The 24,544-nt window shown below is 47.5% G+C and overlaps 1 protein-coding gene across 2 annotated transcripts in view; it reads left to right on the top strand.

Moving 5' to 3' along the window:
* The window catches only part of LOC140393173 (uncharacterized), a 384,488-nt gene that overhangs the window by 306,169 nt on the left and 53,775 nt on the right, over positions 1 to 24,544 (top strand). For both annotated transcript variants that reach the window (XM_072479311.1, XM_072479313.1), the window contains 5 exons: positions 2,908 to 2,969; positions 8,918 to 9,033; positions 14,386 to 14,542; positions 24,067 to 24,201; positions 24,369 to 24,458. In XM_072479311.1, coding sequence (XP_072335412.1) covers positions 2,908 to 2,969; positions 8,918 to 9,033; positions 14,386 to 14,542; positions 24,067 to 24,201; positions 24,369 to 24,458 — 560 coding nt within the window. The remainder of the gene's footprint in view (positions 1 to 2,907; positions 2,970 to 8,917; positions 9,034 to 14,385; positions 14,543 to 24,066; positions 24,202 to 24,368; positions 24,459 to 24,544) is intronic.

The following is a 24,544-nucleotide window of genomic DNA, read 5'->3' as shown; positions in this document are numbered from 1 at the left end:
GGTCCTCGTGTGCATATGTGTGGCCACGAACCCGGCCATTCTCCAGCCAGGAGTTTTACCCACCGCCGCTGCTAGCCTCTCACTGGTCCCGGAATCCATGAGAGTTCAGCGCCAATTTTGGCGTCGTAAAACGGCACAGTTCCCATGCCGGCGTCAGCACTTAGCCGCAGAAATGGAGAATCCAGCCCATGATTGCGATGGAGATGGTACTGTGGAGATTTATAAGGATGTTGCCTGTACTGGGGAATTTTAGTTATGAGGAAAGACTGGAGAGGCTAGAGATATTTTCACTGGAACAAGGGAAGCTGAGGGGAGACCTATTTGAAGCATAAAAAACTGAGGGGCCTGGATAGAGAGTTTAGGAAGGCTCTGTTCCCTATAATTCACGAGTCCATAAGCAATGGGCTTAGATTTAAGAAAGGAGGTAGGCAAATTCAAGGGGAATTACTTTTCTCCCAGCGGGTGGTGGGGAGTTGGTACTCACTGTCTGAAAGGGCGGTAGAGGTAGAAAGCCTCATACCATTAATAAATTATTTGGAGACGCACTAGAAGTGTCGAAGCTGACAAGGCTCTGAACCAAGAGCTGGAGAGTGGTATTAGGCCGGATGGTTATTTGTCAGCTGGCGTGGGCATGGTGAGCTGATTGGTGCGCGTTTGTGTGGTCAATTTCTATGATTTCTATCCTCATACATCAAATCTTAACAGTGATTTTGAAGACAGTTGAAGCACTCTCGACATACACTAGAAAACAAGATTTTAACAATGATTTGTCACTGAAGCATTGTATGCAGAGTTAGAAGTAAAAAGATGAATAAAATAATGGTCTGGTTATGCATGGAGGAAAGTAAATACAATCTTAACAACTTAATAGGTAGTTGAAATGAGGCAGAAAATTTTAACTAGCTTGAAATTGAGAGCAATAAACTTGACAAGTGCAAACAAATCATAGATGTAAAAGATTAGCATAACTTTGTTGCTCAACTTGATTCCAAGTCAGTACAATTTCCAGATTATGGGTGCGCATAATCAATCTGCCTCGTCACACCTCTAATGAGATCTCGCAAGGCAGCGTGATTTGTATTTTCCAATGAGTAATTAGGCTTATTTGAATATGTCTGCATTGGAGTTACCCAAGGTGCAGGGTCTAACGATCTAACCTCAGAGACCCCGATCGGGCGCCGTTTAGCACTGGTTTCCACAAACTGGGGGGAGGTGGGGAGGGAGGGAGGGAGGGAGGGAGGGTGTGGGAGGGGGGAGGGAGGGAGGGTGTGGGAGGGGGGAGGGAGGGAGGGTGTGGGAGGGGGGAGGGAGGGTGAGGGAGGGGGGAGGGAGGGAGGGGGGGGTTTAATAGCGGGGTTGGTTTTGGCGCTACAAGCGCCCGGAAACACCCGCTTTACATGCCCAAAACGAGACTCTGTTTCTTTTCCATTAAATCACGGCCAATATGTTTGCTCAGAGCAAAACATTGTTGGAAGTCAAAAATACAATAACAAAATGTTAGTAAGGATCCTGACTATCTACAAGTTGGGCCAGATATGATTAACTCTGGTCTCAAATTAGGAAACAAATGAGTCCTTAGTGATTAAGGGCGACACGGTGGCACAGTGGTTAACACTGCTGCCTCACAGCGCCAGGGACCAAGTTTGATCTGACCTCGGGTGACTGTCTGTGTGGAGTTTGCACATTCTCCCCATGTCAGCGTGGGTTTCTTCCGGGTGCTCGGTTTCCTCCCACAGTCCAAAGATGCGTAGGTTAGGTGAATTGGCCATACTAATATTGCCCAAAGGTTAGGTGGGGTTATGGGGATAGGGACGGAGGTTTGAGCCTAGGTGGAGTGCTCTATTGAAGCAAAGGTCAGTGGCTACTCAATGGGCTGAATGGCCATCTTCTGCATTGTAGGGATTCTATGATCATCTGAAAAGAGTCTGAGAATTTACATTAAAAATCTTACCAAAACTATTTCAACAATCCCTACTTATTAATTATAGTATAACTGGATTGATTATGTAAAAGTTTTTTAGGGCTGAAAATAATCAGTCATATTTAGTGGCAGCCATGGCCCAGCTGATAGCACTCTTTGTCTGGGTTATAAGGTTCCAGGTTCAAATCCCAATTGAGTACACAAATCCAAGTTGACTTTCCCGCGCAGTACTGAGTGAACACTGGCTGCACTTTCAGAAACGCAACCTTTCACTAAACCAAGGCCTCATCTGCCACCCTCAGGTGGATGAAAAAGATCCCATAACATTATTGCAAAGAATAGTAGGGGAGTTATCCCTGTTGACCTGGCTAAGATTTATCTCCCAATCAATGTTACAAAAACAGACTATCTAGTCATTATCACATCGGCGTATGTGAATGTTTGCTCTCTGTATATTAGCTGCCATGTTTCCTACGTTACTGCAGTAACTACACTTCAAAATGCATTTTACTGCCTGTAAAGCACATTGAGATGTCAAGTGTTTGGGAAAAGTACTGCATAAATGCAGGATTTTCCTTTTCAACCCTCCTTTAATTGAACCATGTCTGTACTTAGGCATGGACACTTTGTAAAGACCGTAATTTACAATATTTCTTATAACTAATTTAATTCTCAACTTGCCTTTCATGGCCATGTTTTATTTCCCTTATTCAGCTTACTGCCATCTATTTGCTTTCAATGTGATCTTGGGCAATATGACAAGTAGACACATGCGGTATTCTTGCAGTTTGCCAAAATACTACTGTGACTATGTGGATGTTTACGGGGGGGGAAAGTATGCTGTAGCCACAATGATTTAGAATATAGTGCTTTCCATTAACTCAGCAATGTGCCAATCTCACATTGAACCCATTATTCAGAATCTACTTAAGCAGCCTGCGCCATTCTATTTTCTAAATTTGCTTTTTTAATGCCTTATTTTACAGTGCTGGGATATGAACACTCTTTAGAAATTGAGTACATGGAAAAAATTGGTTCATCATCACCTGTAAGTATCAACTTCATGTTAAATCCTAATGTCAAACAGTTGTATAGTTGAATCTATTCAAATTTTATTGCATTTGGTTCAGGAAAAGTGCTGCCATTTCACTGATTGAGCTATTTACAAAGTGCATACTAAGATCATATTGTACGTCCGGGTCCGGCGATGACCAGCTGAGTCGCACGTTTCGGCAGCTCCCGGTGTAACGGACTTTTGGGCTCTTAATAAGAGCCCCAACGGCAATTTTAACGGCTAAAAGTACTGTGCGGTGAACCAGAAGGGAATCCCCCCTGGATACGGATGGAAAAAGGAGAGGAAGGTGGCCGGATTGCGGTGGATCCTTTAGAGCAGCGGCAAGGAAGGCAAGCAAAAACCAAGATGGCGTCGGAAGGTGGCAGTTTAATATGGGGCCCTGAACAACACGAGTTTTTGAAACGCTGCGTGGAAGAACTCAAAAAGGAAATGAAGAAGGAGCTGTTGGCCCCGATATTACAGGCGATCGAAGGGCTAAAGGAGGAGCAAAAGACCCAGGAGCGGGAGCTTCGGGTCGTGAAGGCAAAGGCTGCCGAGAATGAGGACGACATACAGGGCCTGGTGGTGAAGACGGAGATGCACGAGGCACACCATAAACAATGTGTGGAAAGGCTGGAGGCGCTGGAGAACAACGCGAGGAGGAACAACCTAAGGATTCTTGGCCTTCCTGAAGGTGCGGAGGGAGCGGACGTCGGTGCATATGTGAGCACGATGCTGCACTCGTTAATGGGAGCGGAGGCCCCGGCGGGTCCGCTGGAGGTGGAGGGAGCATACCGAGTGATGGCGCGAGGACCGAGAGCAGGAGAAATTCCTAGAGCCTTAGTGGTGAGATTCCTCCGTTTTAAGGACAGAGAGATGGTCCTTAGATGGGCAAAGAAAACTCGGAGCAGTAAGTGGGAGAACGCGGTGATCCACGTATACCAAGACTGGAGTGCGGAGGTGGCGAGAAGGAGGGCGAGCTTTAATCGGGCCAAGGCGGTGCTTCACAAAAAGAAGATAAAATTCGGAATGCTGCAACCGGCAAGACTGTGGGTCACATATCAAGGGAGGCACCACTACTTTGAGACGGCGGATGAGGCGTGGACTTTTATCGTGAAAGTAAAATTGGAATGAGCGGGTTATTAAAAAAAAGAACGTTTGAAACAAAGTGGTGGGGCGAGTATGGGGGGCGAAGAAGGGGGGAAAGAGGAGTTTTATGTTATTAATCCTGCGATGTGGTAACTTTTCTCTCTTCCACAGGAGGTGGTGGGGGGAGGAAAGGAGGTAGAAGAGATGGGGCGTTGGCCATTGGGGGCGGGGCCAAGGGGGAAGCGCGGGCTCGGTTCCCGCGCTATGATAATCATGGCGGGAATAGGGAAGCAGGAAGGAGGGGGCATCGCACGGTGCGAGCCGAAGTCACGGGGGGAAGCCGAGGTCGGCCAGAGTTTGCTGACTTCTGGGAGCAACATGGGGGGTGTAACTACCCTAGTGGGGGATCTAGCGGGGGGGGTGGGAGGGGGGAATTATTGGGCTGCTGCTGCTGGGGAGAGGGGGGAGCTGGTATGGGGTGGGATGGGCGGGGGGGCACCACCTGGGGGGGGACACAGCTGCGTGGGAACCGGGTGAGGAGCTGGAAAAAGGGGATGGCTAATCGACAAGGGGGGGGGTAAAAAGCCCCCCAACCCGGCTGATCACGTGGAACGTGAGAGGGCTGAACGGGCCGATAAAGAGGGCACGGGCACTCGCACACCTTAAGAAACTTAAGGCAGACGTGGTTATGTTACAGGAAACGCACGTGAAACTGATAGACCAGGTGAGACTACGCAAAGGTTAGGTGGGGCAGGTGTTCCATTCGGGGTTAGATGCGAAAAACAGGGGGGTGGCTATATTAGTGGGGAAGCGGGTAATGTTTGAGGCAAAGACTATAGTGGCGGATAGCGGGGGCAGATACGTGATGGTGAGTGGCAAACTACAGGGGGAGACGGTGGTTTTGGTAAACGTATATGCCCCGAACTGGGATGATGCCAATTTTTTGAGGCGTATGCTAGGACGCATCCCGGACCGAGAGGTGGGAAAGTTGGTAATGGGGGGAGATTTCAATACGGTGTTGGAACCAGGGCTGGACAGGTCGAGGTCCAGGACTGGAAGGAGGCCGTCAGCAGCCTGGGTGCTTAAAGATTTTATGGAGCAGATGGGAGGAGTAGACCCGTGGAGATTTAGCAGACCTAGGAGTAAGGAGTTTTCGTTTTTCTCCTATGTCCACAAAGTCTATTCGCGAATAGACTTTTTTGTTTTGGGAAGGGCGTTGATCCCGAAGGTGAGGGGAACAGAGTATACGGCTATCGCCATTTCGGATCACGCTCCACAATGGGTGGACTTAGAGATAGGGGAGGAAACAGAAGGGCGCCCACCCTGGAGAATGGACATGGGACTAATGGCAGATGAGGGGGTGTGTCTAAGGGTGAGGGGGTGCATTGAAAAGTACTTGGAACTCGATGACAATGGGGAGGTCCAGGTGGGAGTGGTCTGGGAGGCGTTGAAGGCAGTGGTTAGAGGGGAGCTGATATCAATAAGGGCACATAAAGGAAAGCAGGAGAGTAGGGAACGGGAGCGGTTGCTGCAAGAACTTCTGAGGGTGGACAGGCAATATGCGGAGGCACCGGAGGAGGGACTGTACAGGGAAAGGCAAAGGCTACATGTAGAATTTGACTTGCTGACAACGGGTACTGCAGAGGCACAGTGGAAGAAGGCACAGGGTGTACAGTACGAATATGGGGAGAAGGCGAGCAGGTTGCTGGCCCACCAATTGAGGAAAAGGGGAGCAGCGAGGGAAATAGGGGGAGTGACAGATGAGGAAGGAGAGATGGAGCGGGGAGCGGAGAGAGTGAATGGAGTGTTCAAGGCATTTTATAAAAAATTATACGAAGCTCAACCCCCGGATGGGAGGGAGAGAATGATGGGCTTTCTGGACCGGCTGGAATTTCCCAAGGTGGAGAAGCAGGAAAGGGTGGGACTGGGAGCACAGATTGAAATAGAGGAAGTAGTGAAAGGAATTAGGAGCATGCAGGCGGGGAAGGCTCCAGGACCGGATGGATTCCCAGTTGAATTTTACAGGAAATATGTGGACTTGCTCGCCCCGCTACTGATGAGGACCTTTAATGAGGCAAAGGAAAGGGGACAGCTGCCCCCGACTATGTCTGAGGCAACGATATCGCTTCTCCTAAAGAAGGAAAAGGACCCGCTGCAATGCGGGTCCTATAGACCTATTTACCTCCTAAATGTAGACGCTAAGATTCTGGCCAAGGTAATGGCAATGAGGATAGAGGATTGTGTCCCGAGGGTGGTCCATGAGGACCAAACTGGGTTTGTGAAGGGGAGACAGCTGAATACGAATATACGGAGGCTGCTAGGGGTAATGATGATGCCCCCACCAGAGGGGGAAGCGGAGATAGTGGTGGCGATGGTTGCCGAGAAAGCATTTGATAGAGTGGAGTGGCATTATTTGTGGGAGGTGCTGAGGAGATTTGGTTTTGGAGATGAGTATGTTGGATGGGTGCAGCTGTTGTATAGGGCCCCAGTGGCGAGTGTGGTCACGAATGGACGGGGATCTGCATACTTTCGGCTCCATAGAGGGACAAGGCAGGGATGCCCTCTGTCCCCATTACTGTTTGCACTGGCGATTGAGCCCCTGGCAATAGCATTGAGGGGTTCCAAGAAGTGGAGGGGAGTACTTAGAGGAGGAGAAGAACACCGGGTATCTCTGTATGCGGATGATTTGTTGTTATATGTCGCGGACCCGGCGGAGGGGATGCCAGAGATAATGCGGACACTTCGGGAGTTTGGAGAATTCTCAGGATATAAACTGAACATGGGGAAAAGTGAGTTGTTTGTGGTGCATCCAGGGGAGCAGAGCAGAGAAATAGAGGACTTTCCGCTGAGGAAGGTAACAAGGGACTTTCGTTACTTGGGGATCCAGATAGCCAAGAATTGGGGTACATTGCATCGGTTAAATTTAACGCGATTGGTGGAACAAATGGAGGAGGACTTCAAGAGATGGGACATGGTATCCCTGTCACTGGCAGGGAGGGTGCAGGCAGTTAAAATGGTAGTCCTCCCGAGATTCCTCTTTGTGTTTCAGTGCCTCCCGGTGGTGATCACGAAGGCTTTTTTCAAAAGGATCGAAAAGAGTATCATGAGTTTTGTGTGGGCCGGGAAGACCCCGAGAGTGAGGAAGGGATTCTTACAGCGTAGTAGGGATAGGGGGGGGCTGGCACTACCGAGCCTAAGTGAGTACTACTGGGCCGCCAATATCTCAATGGTGAGTAAGTGGATGGGGGAAGAGGAGGGAGCGGCGTGGAAGAGATTGGAGAGGGCGTCCTGTAGGGGGACTAGCCTACAAGCTATGGTGACGGCCCCATTGCCGTTCTCACCGAAGAAATACACCACAAGCCCGGTGGTGGTGGCGACTTTGAAAATTTGGGGACAGTGGAGACGGCATAGGGGAAAGACGGGAGCCTTGGTGGGGTCCCCGATAAGAAACAACCATAGGTTTGCCCCGGGGAGAATGGATGGGGGATTTGGAATATGGCAAAGAGCAGGAGTAACGCAACTGTAAGATCTGTTTGTGGATGGGAAGTTCGCAAGTCTGGGAGCGCTGACCGAGAAATATGGGTTGCCCCAAGGGAATGCATTCCGGTATATGCAACTGAGGGCTTTTGCGAGGCAGCAGTTGAGGGAATTCCCGCAGCTCCCGACGCATGAGGTGCAGGACAGAGTAATCTCAAAGACATGGGTGGGGGACGGTAAGGTGTCAGATATATATAGGGAAATGAGGGACGAGGGGGAGATTATGGTAGATGAGCTGAAAGGGAAATGGGAAGAAGAGCTGGGGAGGAGATTGAGGAGGGGCTGTGGGCGGATGCCCTAAGTAGGGTAAACTCATCGTCCTCGTGTGCCAGGCTAAGCCTGATTCAATTTAAGGTGTTACACAGGGCGCATATGACTGGAGCACGGCTCAGTAAATTTTTTGGGGTAGAGGATGGGTGTGCGAGATGCTCGAGAAGCCCAGCGAATCACACCCACATGTTCTGGTCATGTCCGGCACTACAGGGGTTCTGGGTGGGGGTGACAAAGGTGCTTTCGAAAGTAGTGGGGGTCCAGGTCGAACCAAGCTGGGGGTTGGCTATATTTGGGGTTGCACAAGAGCCGGGAGTGCAGGAGGCGAGAGAGGCCGATGTTTTGGCCTTTGCGTCCCTAGTAGCCCGGCGCAGGATACTGTTGATGTGGAAGGAAGCCAAGCCCCCGGGGGTGGAGACCTGGATAAATGACATGGCAGGGTTTATAAAGCTGGAACGGATTAAGTTCGTCCTAAGGGGATCGGCTCAAGGGTTCACCAGGCGGTGGCAACTGTTCATCGAATACCTCACAGAAATATAGAGGGAATGGAAAAGAAGAAGGCAGCAGCAGCAGCCCAGGGGGGGAGGGGGGGGGGGAGGAACCAGAAGGAGTCTCAGGGTTATTAATATATATGTATAATATGTATAGGTCGTTGCTATAAATAATTGTATATTGGATTGTTAAACCATATTTTTGGAGCGTGTTTATCTGAGACAAGGCAGTTGCCATTTAGTTTTAGTTTTCGTTATATATTATTTATTCTTTGTTTATAAAACAGGTCATTGTTATTTATACTGTTAGATTATTGTGTAAAGGATACACAATGTACTGTGATGGTTGACCAAAAATTTTCAATAAAATATTCTTAAAAAAAAAAATCATATTGTACTTGAGACACTCTCTGCCTGCACCCATTATTTAAGAAGGAGTGAGTGTGCTTGGAGCATTCTTCCATTTATCTGCTGTAACTTTGGCATTACCACTTCCGGGGAAATTATTATACCCAGTTCTGAAAGTAGTGTTATTCTGCTTTTCTTTTCTTCTAGCACCATGACACAAATGCAAAAAAACAATCCATGTACTTGAAGATTGATTCTCTGAAAGACAGTCCAATAAAATGTCCTCCCATCAGGCTCTCCGATTCAACTACTCCTTGTTCAGGGTATGTATTCAGAGTCTTTGAATAACCTGATGTGCTTTGAGAGGAGAGAGAAAAGTAACACTGAGATTGATTCACTTTCTAAATACATGGATCTTCACAATTGCTTACTCATATTTTACTTTTGACGAAAGTCCGAAGTGACCTTTTTAAAAAAAGGATTAGATTTTTAAAATCCTGGTGACTCTTTTTGTTGAAGATATCATTCAAGTAAGATGGTGAGAGAGATTCGAACAAATGGTGTTAATTTTCAACTGCCCATTGCCCCATTCACACTCAAGAATTCTGTGGTAGTCAGATGGTTTAAAAAAAATGTGTTCATGCGATGTGGACAGCAAGGCTGGCATTTGATGCCATCCCCAATTTTCCCCTTGAACTAAGCGTTTTGCCACTTCAGAGGGCACATGCCCTAGGCCCATCAGAGGGCTGGCCCCATCCCCTCACCCTCCTGCTAGTCCAGATGTATCTGCTCCTCAGTATGGTGGGACTGCTTCGCCTTCCAGCATTTTCTAGTGCTCCCAATGCTGCTGCCGGCACAGTGTTGGTGGGGAGGAAATTCCAGGATTTTGTCTCTGAGACAGCTAAGGATCAGCGATACAGTTCCAAGTCCGGATGGTGCATGGGCATGGAGGGGAAATTGCAGCTGTTGATGTTTTCATGCTGCTATTAGAACATAGAACACAGAATAGTACAGCCCAGTACAGGCCCTTCGGCCCACGATGTTGTGCCGACCACTTATCTTAATCTAAGATCACTTAACCTACACCCCTTCAATTTACTGCTCTCCATGTGCCTGTCCAAGAGTCGCTTAAATGTCCCTAATGACTCTGACTCCACCACCCCAGCTGGCAGTGCATTCCATGCACCCACCACTCTCTGGTAAAGAACCGACCTCTGACATCTCCCTGTACCTTCCTCCAATAACCTTAAAATTATGTCCCCTCATGACAGCCATTTCCGCCCTGGGTAAAAGTCTCTGGCGATCCACTTTATCCATGCCTCTCATCACCAAGTCATTTCTCTTCCTTCTTCGCTCCAGTGAGAAAAACCCTAGCTCACTCAACATTTCTTCATAAGACATGCCCTCCAGTCCAGGCAGCATCCTGGTATGTCTCCTCTGCATCCTCTCCAAAGCATCCACATCCTTCCTATAATGAGGCAATCAGAACTGGATACAATATTGCAAGTGTGGTCTAACCACGGTTTTATAAAGCTGCAGCAGAACATCATGGCTCTTAAACTCAATCCCCCTCTTAATGAAAGCCAACTCAACATACGTCTTCTTAACAACCCTATCAGCCTGGGTGGCAACTTGAGGGACATATGTACGTGGACTCCAAGATCCTTCTGTTCCTCCACACTCCCAAGAATCCTGCCTTTAACCCTGTATTCAGCATTTAAATTTGATTTTCCAAAATGAATCACTTCACATTTATCTAGCTTGAACTCCATCTGCCACTTCTCAGCCCAACTCTGCATCCTGTCAATGTCCTGTTGTAACCTGCAACAACCCTCAACTCTATCTACAACTGCACCAACCTTCGTGTCATCGGTAAATTTACTAACCCACTCTTCCACATCCTCATCCAAGTCATTTATAAAAACCACAAAGAGCAGAGGTCCCAGAACAGATCCCTGCGGGACACCACTGGTCACCGACCTCCAGGCGAAATACTTTCCATCCACTACGACTCACTGTCTTCTTTCGGCCAGCCAACCAGACAGCCAAATTTCCTGTATCCCATGCCCCCTGACTTTCTGAATGAGCCTACCATGGGGGACCTTATCAAATGCCTTACGGAAATCAATATACACCACATTCACTGTCTGACCTTCATCAATGTGTCTCGTCACATCCTCAAAGAATTCAGTGAGGCTTGTGAGGCATGACCTGCCCCTCACAAAGCCATGCTGACAATCTTTAATCAAACTATGTTTTTCTAAATAATCGTAAATCTCTCAGAATCCTTTCCAGTATTTTGCTCACCACAGACGTAAGACTGACGGGTCTGTAATTCCCAGGGATTTCCCTATTCCCTTTCTTGAACAGGGGGACAACATTCGCCTCCCTCCAATCTTCCAGTACTACTTCAGTGGAGAGTGAGGATGCAAAGATCATTGCCAACGGCGCATCAATCTCCTGTCCTCGCTTCCCGTAGTAACCTTGGGTATATCCCGTCAGGCCCAGGGGACTTAACTATCCTGATGCTTTTCAATTTCCAGCACATCCTCCTTCTTAATAGCAACCTGTTCGAGTCTATTAACCTGGTTCACACTGTTCTCATGGGCAACAAGGTCCCTCTCTTTAGTGAATACTGAAGCAAAATATCCATTTAGGGCCTCGCCTACGTCCTCAAACTCTCGGCACAATCCCTCCACTATCCCTGATCAGCCCTTCTCTCACTCTGATCATCCTCTTATTTCTCACACAAGTGTAGTATGCCTTGGGGTTTTCCCTAATCCTTCCCACCAGGGCTTTTTCATGCCCCTTCTAGCTCTCCTAAGTCCATTTTTGAGTTCCTTCCTAGATCCCTTGTAACCGTGCCAAATACTTGCTTCTTCAACCTTACGTAAGCTTCCTTCCTCTTGACTAGAAGCTCCACTTCTCTTATCATCCAAGGCTCCTTCACCTTGCCATTCCTTCCTTGTCTCAGTGGGACAAAACTATCCAGCACTCGCGGCAAGTGCTCCTTAAACAACCCCCACGTGATTGTTGTGCATTTCCCTGAGAACATCTGTTCCCAATTTATGCTCCTCAGCTCCTGTCTAATAGCAGTATAAATTCCCCTCCCCCAATTAAATACCTTCCCATACTGTCTGTTCCTATCCCTCTCAAGGAGTTGTGGTCACTGTCACTGAAATGCTCTCCCACCGAGACATCTAACACTGGCCTGGTTTGTTGCCAAGCACCAAATTCAATTTGACCTCCCCCCGAGTCAGCCTATCTACATATTGAGTCAGGAATCCTTCCTGGGAACACCTGACAAAATCTGCTCCATCTAAACCATTTGCACTAAGGAGATTCCAGTCAATATTAGGGAAGTTGAAGTCACCGATGACAACAACTCTGTTACTTCTGCACCTTTCTAAGATCTGCCACCAAATCTGTTCCTCCAACTCTCTGCTCCTATTGGGGGGTCTATAGAAAACTCCCAATAAAGTATTGTCCTTCTAGGTGGTAAATGCTGTGGATTTGTGAGGTGGTGTTAAAGAATTCTTGGTAAACTGCTGCAATGCATCTTGATTATACACACTGCTGCCACTGCTCCAGTGGTGGAGGGAATGAATGTTTAAGGTGGTGGATGGCCTGCCAGTCAAACAGACTGCATTATCCTGGATGCTGTCAAGCTTTTTAAATGTTGCTGGAGCTGCACTTAACCAGACAAGACTGTAAGACCACAAATAGAGTATTTAATCACATTCCTGGCTCAGAACGATAGAACCCCTGCCGTGCAGAAGCCATTGCCCATCGAGTCTTAATCAGCCCTCTGAAAGAGCACCCTACCCTACCTGCCCTATCCCTGTAATCCTACCTAACCTACATATCCATGGACACTAAGGGGCAATTTAGCATGACCAATCCACCTAACCTGCACATCTTTGGTCTGTGGGATGAAACGGGAGCACCCGGAGGAAACCCATGCAGACATGGGGAGAACGTGCAAACTCCACACAGTCATTCAAGGCCGGAATCAAATCCGTGTCCCTGGCGCTGTGATGCAGCAGTGCTAGCCACTCTGCCACCATGTCGCTCTTGTGTCTTGTAGATGGGTCAGGAGGTGAGCCACTTGCCATAGAAAACCTACCACTCTTGTCGACATTGTACTTTTGTGGCCATTTAATTTTCTGGTAACCCCAGGATGTTGATCGTGGACGATTCAGCAACCGTAATATCATTGAGTATCAAGTGGAGATTGTTAGATTCTTGTTGGAGATGGTCATTGCATGACATTTGTATGCTGGGGATGTTACTTACCAACCGTGAGCCCAAGCTTGAATATTATCCAGTTCTTGCCGCATGCAGCCACGAGACTGCTTTATGAGCAGAGGAGTTACAAATGAAAGTGAATGGTTTCATCATCAGTGAACATTCCACTTCGTACCTTATAATGGAGGGATGGTTATTAATGAGGCAGCTTAAGATGGTTGGGCCTAGGACACCACCATAAGGAACTCTTGCAGTGATGTCCTGGAGCTGAGATAATCGGCCTCCAATAACCACAACCATCTTTCTTTGTGTTAGGTATTACTCCAACCACTGGAAAGATTTCCCACACTGGAAAGATTTCTCACCCTGCCCCTGCCCAACTCCCGTTGACTTCAACTTTACTAGAACTCCTTGATGCCACCCTTAGTCAATTGCTCCTTGATGTCAAGGACAATGACTCGAAGCTCAGCTCTGGAATTCAACTCTTGTCCATGTTTGGACCAAAGATGTAATGGCATCTGGAGCCAAGAGATCCTGATGGAAGCCAGACTGAACATTGATGAGCCAGTTATTGATAATTGAGTGCCGCTGAATAGCACTGTCGGCAACACCTCACATCACGTTTCTGCTGATTGAGAGTAGACTGATGTGGTATTAATTAACTGGATTAGCTTTGTCCTGCTTTTTGCTTGCAGGACACAGCTGGACAGCTTTTCACTTTGTTGGGTAGATGGAAGTTATATGGCTCGAGGGATGGCTAGTTCTGAGCACTACTCTTCAGCACTGCATTCAATGGCCAAAATTTTCTGTCCGTTCCTGTTGGCGGGATCTTCCAGTCCTGTTGGCGGCAAAACCCTGTCACAGCTTTCCCGGCGCGTGGGGTCTATACAAGGGGAAACCCCTTGACATTGGTGGAATCAGAAGATCGTGCTATCAGCCAATGGTGGGCCACCTTCACAGCCATTGGGGGGCTGGAATATCCCACCCATTATTGTTGGGGGCAATAGTCTCTTCTGTGTACATTTCTTGCTATCACATGGAGTACACTGAATTGACTAAAGACAGACTTCTGAGGTGCCAAGGACCTCAGGAGGAAGTCAAATACATCACCCACTCAACAATCCTGGCTGAAGATGGTTGCAAATGCTTCAGCATTGTCTTTTGCACTTTCACACTGGGCTGCCCCAGCATCGAGGACTCCAAGAGCCTATTGGCTGTGAAGTCGCTTCACCCTAACTATGGAATGCTGCTTCTGGTGTTCAGCATACACAGTCCTGGAATTTCCCCAGGTCAGTACCTCAGTAAATTACTATGATGCATATTGATTGTCCAGTGCAGATACTGATCCAATTAAAATCTGTGATTTAAAATGTATTCTGTTGCATAATTAATGATGTTTCTACGAATGAATACAAATTATTTTTCAGATCAAGTTTGGATGATGCAGATGATGGTGTGTTTTCCACTGCAAATAAACTTTCTGTCACACGGTCTTTGGTTCCCAGCCAAGAGGCACATTTACAGTCACCCGACAAATTGAAAGACACAGATTCCCTGACCTCATCTCCAACAAAGTCAGACCTGGTGAGTAATCCTCTCAGTGCACCAAGCCATGGATGACTTAATCTTGCTCCTGCTTCTAAATTGAGTCATGTTTTGGTATCCCTGATACGGGACATATCAAAATTCAATATAACCATTGAATAAAGTTCAACATTTTGTGACTAATTGGATAGTGAGTTGACAAGCAGGACATGGGCCTGCAATTCACAATGGTTAATAAGCAAGGCGTTAACGTATCTCATTTTTGACTTTGATTTTGAGGGTCCAGCTTAATGCTGAGAAACAAAAACTTCACTCAAAAACTTTTGAAAAAATTGTCCCTCATCTTCTCTTCTTCATCCTTGTTGAGTTTTGGTTACCACTGAGAGGGTGTGTTTGAAATATTTGTTCAGCATAAAGTACAAGACTTAAAAGGAGACAGTGACTGACATTGATGCTTTGAGATTTAGTGGAGCTTGGAGAATGATTGTGAACTTATGTCAATTCGGATCCAGAAATATATTATTTTAAATAAATTTAGAGTACCCAATCATTTTTCCAATTAAGGGCCGATTTAGCGTGGCCAATCCACCTACTCTGCACATCTTTGGGTTGTGGGGGCGAAACCCACGCAAACACGTGGAGAATGTGTAAACTCCACACGGACAGTGTCCCAGGGCTGGGATCGAAGCTGGGACCTTGGCTCCTTGAGCCAGCAGTGCTAACCACTACGCCGCCGTGCTGCCCCATCCAGAGATTAAACTTTAACCATCCGCGAATTATGTACCCCTGACAGCCGAAAAATTAACCATTCAATCCAACTGTCTATGCTGATATTTATGTTCTGCATAAACCTCCTCTCACTTACTTCACGTACACATCGCAATAACCACATCTATTCTCTTTGCTTCAATTGCATCATGTTAAAGCAAGTTTCACATTCCAGCTACTTCAATTAAAAGAGGTTCATAAACTGTGTGAAGTAAGTTTCCGTATTGTTGAGATATTGTATAAACTAGTTTCAATTAGCCAAAGTACAGGATAAAATACATTTACAGCCCTAGGAATGGCATCAAAGCAATGGCATGTTATTGGTAAATTGCTTTACAATAGTCTTTAATCTGGTTGACCTGTCGTAATATCCTTCACATCTCAAATATAAAGGTTTAGCAGATGGAAAGAACCAAGCAGATGGATTACAGACCCCAAGATTTATTGCTGTTCATCTTACTTGTACTATTATTATTAACTTATTTAATATGTTATAATACTGATATTTGAAGGTCTCGGGGATGATTCAGCGACCCTGTAGTGCCGGTGCAAATCCAGGCACAACGGGTGAATCGTGCACAAGCCCCAAATCAGGCGCGAAACCTCACGCGGGTCACCCAACTTACTCCGCCCGGTGTGATCTGGATCTCGCTTACGATTCATTTAAATACTCGGACACCGGATTCACCCGGCGCCCAGGACTCTCCGGCTATCTCTGGGACACATCGCCAGGGCTCCGTTTAGTACTGGGCCAGACAAATGTGTACAAGGCATAACTGCAGCTGGAGGGGTCTGCCAGGTCATTGGAGACCCCCGGTTGGTTGGGGACAAGGCAGAGTGACACCCTAGTACTCCCCCTGGCACCTGGAAGCCTTGGCACAGCCAGCCTGGCACCCTGGCAGTGCGACAATGGCATTGTGAGGATGCAGTTGGATAACGGGATGTTTCTCGGCACTTCAGCCTCCGAGAAACACCCCACTAAATGTGCCGTTCAGCGGACTTTTACTCGAGTCTGCTGAATTGCACCCCTCATTTCAGTATGCTTGCTGACATAAAAAGCAATAAGCATGCTGGATATAATGGCCTGAAGTTTTGTAGTAACAATGGCAGAACTGTCAGTGTTATAACCTGCCTACTTACGATTGGCTGGGGACTAATGACTATCCCACAATTCTATGGGAGTATGAACTTCCCCAATGAGGGGGGCGGAGAAACTCCTAGTATAAATAAGCTGGCCAGTTCAGGAACCAGCAGGAAGGAGAAGGTAGCAAGGGAAGTTACTGCTACTGTTATGTATATATTGTTATAGTAAATAAACGTTATTATTTTGTATCCTTAAAACTCGTGCTGGATTCTTCGTGGCCCTTACAAAACTGGCGACGAAGGTAAAAGTGAATAGCTGTCTACACTGCTGAAGCCACCTCCCTGGATTTTTGTTGGATACAGGTTGGAAGTTGTTTTCTATTATACCATGCCTCTGTACGGACGTTTGGATGTTTTTGATGCTGCGCTGGAAAGCTGGAACCAGTACACACAACGGATGCGTTACTATTTCCGGGCAAACAATATCACTGAAAACGAGCGCCAGGTGGTCATATTGCTCACCGCCTGCGGGCCGCATACGTTTGGGGTGATTAGGAGCCTTACGTACCCAGCTGCGCCGGACACCAAAACGTTTGACGAACTTGTGAATATAGTGGGGCAACACTTTAACCCAACCCCGTCCACGATAGTCCAGCGTTACCGGTTTAATACCGCTGAGAGGACCCCTGGAGAATCCCTTGCCGATTTTTTATCCAGGCTACGCGGGATTGCGGAATACTGTGATTATGGTGAGACCTTGTCAGAAATGTTATGCGACCATTTGGTTTGCGGTATTAACAATGCAGCAACCCAGAGAAAGTTGTTAGCGGAGCCAACATTGACTTTTCAACAGGCAATACAAATAGTCTTGTCCCGAAAGAGCGCAGAGCGAGGAGTACAGGAGCTACAGGGAATGGAAGTGCATGCCTTGGGGCGCAACCCTTTCCGCCCAAAAATGTCCCCCCCGCCCTCCTGCGGTACCTTGGGCGAGGCAACGACCGGACCGACGCCAGTGGCCATCAGACATTCCTCCCCGAAGGGAGCCTTCTCCAGAGCCAATGGATGAGGAGCCATGTCCGTGTCAGACTTGTAGGCGCCGACCCCGTCGCGGACGGCGGTCCTGGGGACGCCAGAGGCGCCGTCGTTCCGACCGAAACTGGGACCAGCCCAGGGGCCATAACTGGGACCAGCCCAGAGGCCGTACCTTCCATGTGGATGAACCTGCGGCGACCACTCCTGAGGACGTGGAGACGGAGGACGACTGCCTGCAGCTGCATTGTGTGGCAGCTCCCCGTGTGGCCCCCATTAAGGTGACAGTACGGGTCAATGGCCACCCGCTGGAGATGGAGTTGGATACTGGCGCAGCGGTCTCCGTGATCGCCCAGAGGACATTCGACCGCATCAAGCAGGGTATACAGACCCTTACATTAACTGACTCACAGGCCAGGTTGGCCACCTACACTGGGGAACCACTGGACATTGCAGGAACTACAATGACCCCTGTTGTCTATGGACGCCAGGAGGGGCATTTCCCACTTATCGTAGTGCGTGGCCATGGGCCCAGCCTGTTGGGTCGGGACTGGTTGCGCCATTTGCGGTTGCAATGGCAGCACATCCTCCAAACAGTTTCTGGAGGGTTGACTGAGGTGCTAGGACGATACCCAGAGGTATTCCAGCCTGGTTTGGGGAAAATAAAAGGGGCCGTAGCCCGTATCCAAGTTGAACCAGGAGCCACGCCGCGCTATTTCTGGGCGCGCCCAGTTCCTTACGCTTTGCTCGAGAAGGTAGAAGGGGAGCTCACTCGTTTGGAGAGTTTGGGTATTATCAGGCCCGTCCGTTTTGCTGACTGGGCAGCACCAATTGTACCAGTAATGAAGCCAGATGCCACAGTTCGCTTGTGTGGCGACTATAAACTTACAGTGAATACAGTTTCCCGACTCGACCGATACCCAATGCCTCGCATAGAGGATCTCTACGCGAAACTTGCAGGTGGACTCTCATTCACAAAATTAGATATGAGTCACGCCTACCTGCAGTTGGAGCTGGACCCTGCCTCCCGACCATATGTAACAATTAACACACACGGGGGCCTGTATGAATATACACAGTTGCCCTTTGGAGTATCCTCTGCCTGCGCAATTTTTCAACGTGTTATGGACGGCATTTTGAGAGGTTTACCACGTGTGGCTGTCTACCTAGATGACGTGTTGATTACAGGGACGTCGGAGCAAGAGCATTTAGAAAATCTGGAGGCTGTCCTTAGACGCCTTTCGGAGGCTGGAGTCCGTTTACATCACACAAAGTGCGTATTTCAGGCAAAATAAGTAGTCTACCTAGGTTATCGGGTGGACCGCGAGGGTCTGCACCCCGTCGCAGAGAAGGTGCGTGCAATTCAACATGCCCCCACCCCGACTGACACTTCGCATCTTCGTTCTTTTCTCGGTCTCGTAAACTATTACGGGAAGTTCCTCCCCAATCTGGCAACTACGCTGGCCCCCTTGCACCTGTTCCATTTGAAAAATGACACCTGGGTTTGGGGTCAGCCGCAAGAAACCGCTTTCCGGCGGGTAAAGCAACAATTGTTGTTGTCTGGGTTACTAACCCACTATGATCCGGGAAAGCCTTTGCTCGTCACATGTGATGCATCCCCGTATGGTATTGGGGCTGTCCTGTCCCACAAGATGGAGAACGGGGCCGAGCGACCGATAGCTTTCGCCTCCCGCATATTGACTGCAGCGGAGAAAAAGTACGCGCAGATCGAGAAGGAGGGCCTGGCAGTGGTTTTTGCGGTGAAACGCTTCCACCAGTATGTGTACGGCCGCCATTTCACTATCGTGACTGATCATAAGCCCCTGCTGGGACTCTTCAGAGAGGATAAGCCAATACCGCCCATTGCTTCTGCACGGATCCAGCGCTGGGCTTTGTTGCTTGCTGCATATGAGTAGTCTCTGGAGCACAAACCAGGTACACAGATAGCAAATGCCGACGCACTGAGCCGATTGCCTTTATCGACCGGCCCCATGTCGACCCCCCACGACCAGTGAGGTGGTTGCAACCCTAAATTTTATGGACACCTTGCCTGTCACGGCATCACAGATCCGTGAGTGGACCCAGACGGAGCCAGTCTTGTCAAAGGTTCGGCACATAGTCCTGTATGGTGGGCAGCATAGACAGCTCCCAGGCGAGTTGCGGGCATTTTCCTCCAAGCTGTCAGAGTTCAGCGTGGAAGACGGCACCCTCTTGTGGGGGACGCGTGTGATTGTCCCGGAAAAAGGCCAGGTGCTGATATTATCAGACTTGCACAATGGGCATCCGGGCGTGACTAAGATGAAAATGTTGGCCCGGAGTTATGTCTGGTGGCCAGGCCTCGACACCGACATTGAGAAGGTGGCCCAAAACTGCTCCATTTGCCAGGAGCATCAGAAGCTTCCGCCGGCCGCACCCCTACATCACTGGGAATGGCCAGGGCGGCCTTGGGCACGCTTACATGCAGATTTCGCAGGCCCTTTTCAGGGATCCATGTTCCTTCTACTAATTGACGCCCAGTCCAAATGGCTGGAGGTGCTTAAGATGCAGGGGACAACGTCCTGCGCAACAATTGAAAAGATGCGTTTATCATTTAGTACGCATGGCCTCCCCGAGGTGCTGGTCACGGATAATGGCACTCCATTCACGAGTGAGGAGTTTGCTAGGTTTACAAAGATGAACGGCATCCGCCATATCCACACTGCCCCTTACCACCCGGCTTCAAATGGGTTGGCAGAGCGTGCAGTGCAGACATTCAAAAGAGGCCTAAAGAAGCAGTCTTCCGGATCAATGGACACGAGACTGGCTCGCTTTCTGTTTACATACAGGACCACCCCCCATGCAGTGACTGGGGTAGCTCCCGCAGAACTCCTAATGGGCCGAAGACTTCGCACCCGCCTTAGTATGGTCTTCCCGGACATTGGCGCAAAAGTACGCCGCACACAAGAACGGCAGGGACAGGGATTGTCTCGGCATCGTCCGATTCGGCAGTTTGCGCCCGGTGACCCAGTATTCGTGCAGAATTTTGCTGGTGGTGCCCAATGGTGTAATCTTTCGCCAAACGGGCCCTATATCTTACCAAGTGCAAGCCCAGGGTCGTCTCCAGCGAAAACATGTAGACCACGTCCGGTCCAGAAGATCATCCCCTCAAAAGATTCCCCGCCCCCGGAGCTCATTTCAACAGCCGCAAAGACCAGAGACAAGGGAAGGTAGTCCTCAAAATCTTCCACTGGTGCCTCACTCGAAGCCTGCGCAAGTCGTTACGGGACCGAATGGAGATAGAGACGCTGACATGACGGAGGCAGCAGACTCTGACTCCGAGATGGAGACACAGGATACATCAGAGGGGGCATCCTCGGGTCCACAGGCCGTGGATGTACAACCGCGCCGTTCATCACGGAAGCGCCGGTCTCCGTCTCGTTACACGCCGCCTGATCCAGCGCCGCGTGCAAATGGCGTCCGGCCTGCGGCCAAACGAGTTTGACGCCTTCCTTCGCCAGGGTCTTCGGTGGATTCCTTGGACTTTGGGGGGGAGGGATGTTATAACCTGCCTACTTACGATTGGCTGGGGACTAATGACTATCCCACCATCCTATGGGAGTATGAACTTCCCCAATGAGGGGGGCGGAGAAACTCCTAGTATAAATAAGCTGGCCAGTTCAGGAACCAGCAGGAAGGAGAAGGTAGCAAGGGAAGTTACTGCTACTGTTATGTATACATTATTATAGTAAATAAACGTTCTTATTTTGTAGCCTTAAAACTCGTGCTGGATTCTTCGTGGCCCTTACAAAAGTCAGCATGAACAGTTACTCCATTATGATAAAAAATATGTTTTTTTCAAATTGCATGTGTTGATATTTTAGGTTCTATCTAAATCCAAACATAATCATGGGCGGGATTCTCCGCTGACGGGATGCTCCATTTTGCCGGCAGCCCCGGGGTTTTCCTGACGACGTGAGGCTGCCCCATTGACGGGCCGGCGTAATGGAGCATCCCGCCGGCGGGGTGAGGCAGAAATGTGGAGCGGGGCGCATGTATTTTACTATCTGAAAATTTTAATTAAATATGACGGGTAAAGTGCTTTTAACTTCCTGATTTTCTTTCTGTGCGAGCACTTCAAAGTGATTGGCTGTCTGCTGGCATTTTTGCTGCTGCACTCTTGGAGATCCCCTTGACTTTGCACCAAAGGGGAAATACACTTCCCAGAGTTCTCTAGATTTTCGAGGGCAGCTATCTTTGGGAGCAGTGCAGAGTGCCATTGCGTTGCCCCTGACTACAAAATCTAACACATCCTGCACTCCAATATGAATTCTGACAATAATGACCGAAGTACCATTTCTGCTATACCGTACAATAAGGAGGAATGGTTGGGAATTGTGCCAGTGATGTCGGGGAATCCGTTCCTTATTTTTTAAATTCAAATAAATGAATAAATGGTTTTCCATGAGCCCGGGTAAATTCAAAACAGATATAAAGTAACATCATGATTTATTTTCCAAGGGAAAAACTATTCCTCACAGCTGTTAGTACAATACAAATAATTCAGGGTAAAGCAGCCGTAAAATATTAAATGCTGTTTTCTTTAAGATTAAAAACATGGTGCTGGCACAAAAATGCTCAAATCACATGATTCTTTGGTATAAATTATGCAGAAAATTAAGATGCAATTTGTGCAAATAGGTATAGTGAGCCACTTTCATTGTAACATGTTACTAACACTTAATTTGTCCCTCATGTTACAGCGGTGATAAATCCATGGTGATAAATCCGTGGGGTTTGTTGTTGACTGTTGCAAAAGCAGACTTCTTGTGAATGTAAAAATAATCTTGTGCAATTGATTCATTAAATGTGCTACAAATTCCTAATCTGTGATTTTCTTTAAAATGTCTGTTTTACTTAGTATCACACTATTTTGGGGAATCAAATACATTTTTTCTCAACTCGATTCCTGTAGAGCAGGCCTAGCAGTTCCAACAAATTATTTTTCCCAAGTGAAAATGATTCTGTCTCACTCTCTTGTTAAAATCACAGATACCTGTCAGACGTTGTTTGGAGAATGAGCTTTTGGAAAAGCAGAGCTGGACTTTTCTGTTCATTCACGCTGGGGAAGGGGGGAAATCTTCCAGTCCCATCGGCGGTGCACCCTCGTGGTTTTCCGGTGGTGAGCGGCGCATTCAATGGGAAGCCCCATTGAAAACGGCAGGACCAGAAGATCCCACCACTGGCCAATGGCAGGCTGCCTCAGCTGCCGCGAAATATGTGGCAGGTTGCACTGAAAACCCCATCCCTGATATCTTTAAGCCTTGTGAGCTTTACAGTCATCTTGCCTCGAAGGATCACCAGTAATATATTTTCTGACTGTACTTCAGGGTGTGTTACAAAGTGGTCCCTGGTATGGCAACCAGTGCAATGTGCAAAAGAGCTATGCTGCACTCGTGTGGGAAATGGTATGTCATTGTTCATTGTAAGTTGCCCTCAACCCAGTTATATTAAATTTATTGGATTAGAGCTTTCTGGAGTGCAATATCTCATGGGATACCCATTTCGCTGGATTTCTTACTACCCTTGCGAACTCAAGAGTATTTTATGGGGTCTTGCTGGAAGTGCAAACTGATCATGGTGTGGCATCGGCAAAAGGGGTATCTGGGACCTCAGTGAATGGTGGGACCAACGAGACCCAAGGTTTGAGATTGAAACTGCGGGAAGGAGGGTGAATTATAGTGGGTAAGTGAGAGTCAAATCAGGTACATAAAGAGATATGATGGGGCTAAAAGAAAAACTGGATTAAAAAGGAAAGAAAAGAGACAAAGCAAAATGACGGAAAAATATTAACATGTAACATTTTAAAAATCTAAAAACAATTTACCACCTGAAGGAAAGATACATCACAGTTAAGTTATTGAATATCTGGACCAGAGAAGTTCATTTGGCACTACCTGAATAATTATCACCTCATTAAACAGGTTCTGGAACTGTTAATACCAGGGTTGACTTTCTCTAGAGAGTTTAATGAATCACTGATTAATGTATAAATCCAGCAAGTTCTTAAAAATAAGAGGGAGAGCGAAGGAGAAATACCATTTTTGTGAAACAAATGGTGGAGTGACATAAATTAACCAGCAGGTTCTGAAGATTCGCAACTCACATTGTATTTCTTAATCCCCTGAATTTGCTGGCTGATTTGCACATTAATAATGGCAGGCTCATTCACATCATTGTATTTCCAGCATGGCTTGCCCCATTAATCTTGACAGTGGAAGCATCAGTTACATATTTTACTTCTTATGGTGGGTAAATTTACATTTAAAGCTGAAAAATGGGCTGTAAATTTAAAAAGCAATATTGGATTAATGATTCTATTGAAATTTCCTCAAAACATTACCTGTAGCTGAATCAAACCAGTGAAAAGATAATTTGGAGTAACGAGTAGACGGTTCATGAATGGACACTTACATTTTTGCAGCTTAGTTGTCTGTTTTTCACTGGGCTTGTTTTTCTGTTTCTCTGCATTGGTAACTGCTAATAAGTACGGTGACTTTTAGAAAAGCTCTCTTAGTCATGGGATTTAAGAAAATATCACATATTAACTTAACCACAATTCACCAATGTCAAAATTTGTTTACTAGATTGGGTTACCAAACTACCTTAATCCTGAAACATTGCACCTTCCCTACCCTTCTGCGCAGGCAACTCCTGAGGAACCAGTTGCCTCTGCAGATGTCTTGTTAAGTAGGATTATAGGACACATTGATGATGAGCTTGACTATCTGCAGCCTGACACAGCTGAAAAGGACCCTTCGGCATTTGCGTACAAGTTACAGGTTTGTACCGAAAGCAATTTCCTGCTCCATGGCCACTATTTGCGTTCGCTTTCATTTGCATGTCTATTTCTGTGTGTTCTCCAACATTTGATCACAGTCAAAGTCTTATGCATATTTTTTTCCAATCCTCCTTTTCTACGGATTATTCCCTGCCAATTCAATGCCAGGAAGAGCTAGTGTATGCAGCCATGAGGATAGAAGCACTGAAAGTAGCCAAACAGCTCTCCAACTCTCCCAGAAACTCCTCAGATAATGAGGTATCCCATACTGCCTGGAGTGTTGTGTTTGTAGTGCACTGACTAGTATGTATACTAATTTGGTTAAAAGCTTTATATTGTTTAAA

This window comes from Scyliorhinus torazame, chromosome 16, assembly GCF_047496885.1.
Source record: "Scyliorhinus torazame isolate Kashiwa2021f chromosome 16, sScyTor2.1, whole genome shotgun sequence".
Classification (NCBI taxonomy): domain Eukaryota; kingdom Metazoa; phylum Chordata; class Chondrichthyes; order Carcharhiniformes; family Scyliorhinidae; genus Scyliorhinus; species Scyliorhinus torazame.
Note: the sequence above shows the minus strand (reverse complement) of the source record. Positions and strands in the feature narration are given on the sequence as shown.